The sequence below is a fragment of the Arachis ipaensis genome, chromosome B04 (assembly GCF_000816755.2).
Source record: "Arachis ipaensis cultivar K30076 chromosome B04, Araip1.1, whole genome shotgun sequence".
Taxonomy (NCBI): domain Eukaryota; kingdom Viridiplantae; phylum Streptophyta; class Magnoliopsida; order Fabales; family Fabaceae; genus Arachis; species Arachis ipaensis.
Genome location: NC_029788.2, coordinates 101,268,755 through 101,275,671, shown reverse-complemented (window position 1 = coordinate 101,275,671; position 6,917 = coordinate 101,268,755). Strand labels below are relative to the sequence as shown.

Genomic DNA, 6,917 nt, shown 5'->3' with positions numbered 1-6,917 from the left:
ACAAATGTATTAATTTTGTTAGGGATATAAATATTCATGTTATTTTTTTAAGATAAAATATTAAATTGGTCCCCTACATTTAGGTGTAATCCTATTTTGGTTCTTAAAGTTTAAAGTGTTCTATTTGAATCCAAAAAAGTTTTATTTAACTTCAATGTAGTCCACCATGAGGTCAAATTAAATAATTAACAAAATATTCTACATGACAGTAGTACAAGAACAAAGTTAATAATCTAGAGAATAAGTACAAGTTCCAGAGACACAAAATCAACCGTAGATGCATTAATAATTTATTTATCAATTTAGTACTTTATCCAAAATATCAGTTTAAATTAAAAAAAGTAGTATCATGATATGATTTCAGAATTTTATATCTAAAAAATTTAAAATTCGATTCTTGATGAACCTAAAAAAATTCTTATTTAAAAATATTAAAAATAAACTATTAATATTATTTTTTTCTGAACTTAAGTTTTAAAAAAAAAGTAATGCGATGATAAATTCAACTAAACTTTTAGATGCATACACTAAATTGCAAATTCATGACATACCGAAGGAAGTAAGAGAGTGATGATGATATGGGACCATGATTAATATTAATTAGAACTACTTGTATGTCTTCTGAATATGTTCAAAATTTATTTACTCAAATAATATCCAACCGACACTACTTTTTCTTTTTCTTTTTTTTTTTTATATCAATATGCACTTAAAAGTAGTATAAACGTAAAAGGATTTGAATATTCTAGCAGTATATTAAAATTTTATATAAAAAAATATAAGTGATCCAATATATATATACTTGTGAAACTATAGTTATAAAGTCACAATTTCATACCTGAGGCAAAGGATTTTCAACTCCTATGATTGTGTGAGCTCTGATATCTCATCACATGCACATGTCAATGTCAAACCATTTGGAATATCTCTTTTCATGCAACAACCGAATCAGCTAGCTGTTTCAATAATAATAATAATAATAAACCTCGTCCATACAAACTAATTAACCTCTCACATATCTCATCCAAAACTTTGGGATGAGATCATGATTCAACTCAAAGGTAATCAAATAATGATATTCTTTTGTGAAGTATATACATATATATATATATAGTATTGTTAATTAAACCTCCATACATCATTTGAATTCACAAATATTTCATAAATATTCATAAACATATCATTATTATCTATCTATCTATCTTTAATTCCTTAATTAGTTATTATGGTTTACCTTCAATCTCCCAACATGTCTTTTCTAATGTCAATGCATTTACCGACAACCTTTATTATGATGAATACCTTTTGATATCAAACAATATGAGAGTAAGGAACAATTGCATTATGTGTACATATACATATACAACTCTAAAAACCCTACTTCATCATTTAATACAATTACCGAAATGCATGGAAGTAGAGTATAGAAATTTAGCATGATACATAAAAGAAGTTAAATTATTCATTTTAATCAAAATAAAGTGAAAGCAACAAATGTAATTGTGTGTGTATGTGTAATAGTAGTGATGAGTATCCATTGTAGCAAAAATGGTCCATTAACCTAAAAACTGTGCTCTTCATATATATTATGGAATAGACAACATGATGAACCATTATCTTGTGGTCAATGCCTTGTCCATAATTCTTTTTGCCCGTTTTCGGTTGTTAGTTAGGCCCTGCAAATTGTGTTCAATTTTATAATATAATCTATTCATCTACACCAACTATCGGAGGAATCTCTATGAAAACACCATTGATAACCTTTTGGATATACTTATGAAAAACATCAATTAGTCATCTCTCAATTATGGCAGAGAGACTTGCATGACAAAAAGCACATACATAATTATTATCTGATAGTTGTCTAATTCAAAAAGAAAAAGAAGAAATTCTTAAAAGTATAATAACGATTAGAAATATAATTATTTCCGTATCTCACTTGTTTAGTTTAAATTTTTTATAGAAATAATTTAGTGATATAATATTATAACTGTTATTATCTAAAAATTTAAGTTCAATTTTTAGTAATAACCCTACAAAACGTTTTAGTAAAGACAAATACGTTAATATTATCCAACCAAAAATGCAACTAAATGAACCATAAAAGCATTGGAATAATATATAGCAAAGTTGAAAAATAATAGTGTTTGATATATATGATAAATGAAAAAGTGTAGTTATAAAGACAAACCTCCATAATGTGTCAAATTAAGCTTTGCTTCATCATCATCATCATCATGAGAATTCAGTAGCATAAACACAATATGAAAAGGAAGTTAGTTCTAACCAACAAAGATAACTAACTCTAACTAACTAACTAAGTTGGTTATTGATCTTGTTGTCTTGAAAGCTTGTTGAGAAGTGCAGTGATAAGAGCATCTCTCTTATGAGCCCTATCTTCTTCCCTAATCCTCCATTGTTCTTCACTCTCCCTCCATCTCTGCTCCATCATTATCCTCTGATTCTCCAAAGCCTCCATTGTCTGCCTCCATTCCAACTCCTTCAACCTCCGATCATTCTCCCTCGCCTCGAATGCCGACATCCATTGCGCCTCCATCTCCATCTGTTGCCTCATAAACTCCTCCAGAATCCCCTTCAGATGCTTCAAATTACTCGCACCACCACTATCTTCCACCCTCTTAACCTTCTTTAATCTTTTCTTTCTTTTTACATTCTTTTGTTGAGGATCTCCTAATTCGCTCTCTTCCTCTTCTTCTTCGTCCGAAGACAGCTGCGCCGTCGCAGCTTTCTTCTTGTTAGTAGAAGAACCTCCTCCTCCTCCTCCGCCTCCGCCTCCGCCTTCTGCTTCGGCCCAAAGCATCCTCTGCATTCTATCGGTGAAGATAGCTTGAAGCTCGTTGTAGAATGGGAATTGCTGCCTCATTGCTTCTGCCTCCATCGTTTCACATCCCTTTTAAATCTCAATACCAAAACACAACTCTTAACAACGACACTATATAACTATATATAGAGAGAGAGAGGAACAATTTTTTTTACAAAAAGAAAAAATAGAGAATTAATTAAAATAAAATTATATGCTTTTCTATGCGGTAAAGGAAGGCAATTGAAAAGAAGAGGGAAGAGGGAAGAGGGTGTATATTAAAAAGAAGAGGAGACGGTTTTGTGTTGTTTGTTTTAGGAGGTTAAGTGATGTATTAATAATTAAATAATTGAAAGGAAAGAAAAGGTGTTATTAATAAGGTAAGGTACCTTATAACGGGTAACAAGGTTTTTCCACTTGCACTTGCACTGCTCAGCGCTTCGATGGAAACCCTTTTCTTTCATGGTGTTGGAGATGACTTCCCAGAGCTGCTTGTTCCTCTTTGTCTCCATGAAAGTCTGATCCAGCTCCGCACGGATCATTAGGAACTCCTTTGTTTCTTGGATGCTCCATTGAGGGAACCTACTATCTCCTGTCACATCAACAACCACAACGTTGTTATTAGTTCCTGCACTCGTTGTTGTTGCTGCACTAATACTATGATGTTGTGGCGGTGGGTATTGTTGTTGATGATGATGATGATGATGATGATGGAGATGATGACTTTCCATAATTTATCGAAAAGAAAAAAGAAAATAGAAAAAGAAAAGATTTGAAGTGAAAGTGAGATCCAATTCAAATTAAATCAGATCAAATCATCCAGAAAAGGAAAAGAAGAAGGATATGGAGCAGTGATGAATATTAATATGGTATATGAGGAAAAGGTTTTGAGGTATGTTGTTTGAGGGGGTTATGGAATTTGAAGAGAGAGAGAGAGAGAGAGATGAGAGAGAAAAAGAAAAGAAGAATATATATGTAGGTTTGTGAATTGCGAGGGATGTGGTGTGGTGTGAACGAGAGGCAGGTGTGAATGAATTGCGTATTTGATAAGAGAGGAAGAGGGAAAAAAAATAAGAGAAATAAGGAAAAGTATAGGGTACCAACATATTATTTGCCAACTTCTGCCAACTCTTATTTATAATTGTGTTTTATGGAAGTGTGTTCGTGGATGTATCTAATAATTAATATATTTTAAATATATATATAAAGAGACACATCCAGAAAATATATCTATAAAGACACTTCTATTAAACACAGCTATAAAAAAAACATTTTTATTAGACACATCCACGAACACATTTTCATGAAACACAATTATAAATAAGAGTTGGCAGAAGTTGGCAGATATGCTGTTGGTAACGTAGCAGATCCGGAGAAATAAATATTTTCTTTTCTTTTCTTTTGCTCGTGTCAAAGACAAAAGCGTTTCTATTATTCACTCACGAAGACTAAAAAAATAAAATATATATTTATATATATATATAATTTGTTATTAAATTAATAAATAATTTAACAGCTAATTTTTAATATATACTTAACATAATTAAAAAATAACAATTGAAAGACTTACAAAAGAAATTTGTCTACCTTAGATAGATATGCGACTCGGTGAAGTCAAATTCAAATTAATTGGGGCAAAGTCATACATACTAGATAAATAGCAAAAAAAATCAAATAATTAATAGACAAACTAACAGAGCCTTGAATCAAAACTAAACAATTTTATGTAAATTGTAAATGCTAACTTTTGAATTTTTGTGGCTTTCGAGGGAAGTTATTGGGGAATTTCTTAATTTGTTAGTATAATTTTTTCTTCCTCCTCTTCCAATTATGATTTTTCTTTTTTGGATTTTGTTATTTATTTATTTATTTCAAGATTTCTTCTCATCTATCTACGCGGAAACTTTGTCTCTCTTTCTTTCTCAACATATCTCTTCAATGTCCATAGTTGTTTGTCTCTCATAAATATATTATTATATCGTGTTCCCATTACGTCAACGCAATCGTCACGCTGACGAGAAAAAGTCTCATACCGGCGGTGGGGTACGTTTTATTTTTATCTTCCTCTATATGAATATGACCAACAAACACCACTTCACAACTTGCTTGCCAAGCATTTCTTTCTTCATTCATTGCTATTTTCCTTGGTAATTATTTTGTTTTACTCATTCTTACGTTTTTCTGACTCGTAGTCGTCTAGTGTAAAATATTTAATTTTGCCCCAAGGCACAACTATTTTGAAGTAACGATAATAAATACTCTCTTAAAATTAACTATTCTTTGACTAATTAACTACTCTTTTCGTTCGTAATATTGTTATTTTAGTCACTTATACACAAATTAAAAATTAATTATAATAATATATCTTCATTTAATAATTAGGGTGATGATTGTTACTCTTATTTTTTATAATATTATTTTACACATATAACTTTTTTTTACGTATATTCCGAACCCGAAGTGTTTACTCTAAACTCCTAAAGTGCTTTTCTGTGCCCATTTGAATGGTAATTTGGGGTGTTTGCAAGGAAATCTAATATCAAAAACTACAAATAATTTAGTAGAGTATAATTAGAAGGGTCATTCTAGGATGTTTTAGCAACTATAGTATTTTAAAAAGTATTACTAAAATTAAAATATTATTTTTTATTGTTAAATAATATTTTTTAAAAAATATTATTTAAAAAATTAATATTATTAAAATGTCAAAAAAATATAATTTTATTTATTGTGCTTAATTAAAATTATGCAAAGGAAAAAAAGAATAACTGGTTAATTGATAAATATTATATTAAAACGAGATAATGTATATAATCAAAAAAGTGTGCAATTATGGAAAGTGATATTCATTAAATCGGGCACGACTAATGTACTGCACTGCCTAATCAACAAGATGACTTAAAAAAAAAAAACAGAAAATTGTGGTAGGGTTTTTTTGGGGGGTAAGCACGTACACACATAACTGATTAAAGGGAACGAAATACAGTTTTTTCTAAACTTCTTTTTTTTTTGTTAGTGTCGTCTTTTTAATCTAATTCTAACGCTTTAATTTAAGTTATGTAACTTTCTGCGCGTTCTTTATCCGCGCCACCCGTGGGATGGTGACAAAGAAAAAGAAAAAAGAAAAAGAAGAGGCTTCTTCGCCTTAACCCTTAGATTTTATCTCACTTTTGCTTTGCATGGCTTTCGAAAATGCTAAAGTTGAAGTTAATTAAAGTTAGAGTCAACATTATAATTTCTCTTTTCATTGATTTGATTTTGAAGATCATTTCACGTATGATTATTATTCATATCTATGTGTCTATGATGGAGCACTTAGAGATAGTATATATATAATATAATTTATTAATCTAATGAGTAATAAGAGAGAAAAGAGAAAAAGAAACCAAACAAGCTATGTTAAAATGAAAGGACTAATTAAAGAAAGCTAACTTAATTATTTATCACGGTAATTCACTTAATTATTTGGCAAAATCGAAATTACAATTCTGTTTTGGTGCCATTATTTAAGCAGTGAAAACGATATATATTTTCCCATATAAAAGAATTGAAGTATCTAGTATAGTACTAGATTATACTATATAGGCTATGGTCTCAATCCATAATCAAATCATTAATTGATTTAATTCACTCATTTTCAGTATCTAATATGTTGTGTACACATTTATTCGGTCGATAGCTGCGCCGGGAAAACGCCTAACCTACTTAATTGCCTTCCCACAGTACCCTCTCATCAATCATCATAGTTAGTTAAGTTAATAAGAATTCTCCAAATTTTAAAATTCATTTTAGAGAATAAAATATGATTTATTATTATTTATTTTATAGGTAGAATAAAAAAAAATATGAGAAAAAAAGTATTTAATAGTGAGATATTTTATTTTATCTTCTAAAATAAAAATCTAAAATTTAAAAGATCTAAATTCATTCATTCATATATTTTTTCAATAATTTGTTTTTCCTTTTAATTTTAAACAATAACAATAATATCATTCATACTCTTTTGGTAAATATGGCAATTTGATTTATTGTGGTAACTCAATTTTTTTTATTATTTTAAAATAAACATTTGATAGATTTAAAATTAATTTATTGT

General features: G+C 29.3%; 1 protein-coding gene across 2 annotated transcripts; it reads right to left on the bottom strand.

The window, feature by feature from the left end:
• Positions 1,325-3,525, bottom strand: LOC107637926 (trihelix transcription factor GT-3b; the record flags this gene model as incomplete). 2 transcript variants are annotated; one of them, XR_001619622.2, is given in 3 exon segments in its annotated part: positions 1,325-1,676; positions 2,192-2,911; positions 3,211-3,525. XR_001619622.2 is itself a non-coding variant. In XM_016341167.2 (2 exon segments), coding segments are annotated over 2 exon segments (900 nt in total), but the record flags the coding sequence as incomplete, so codon positions are not given.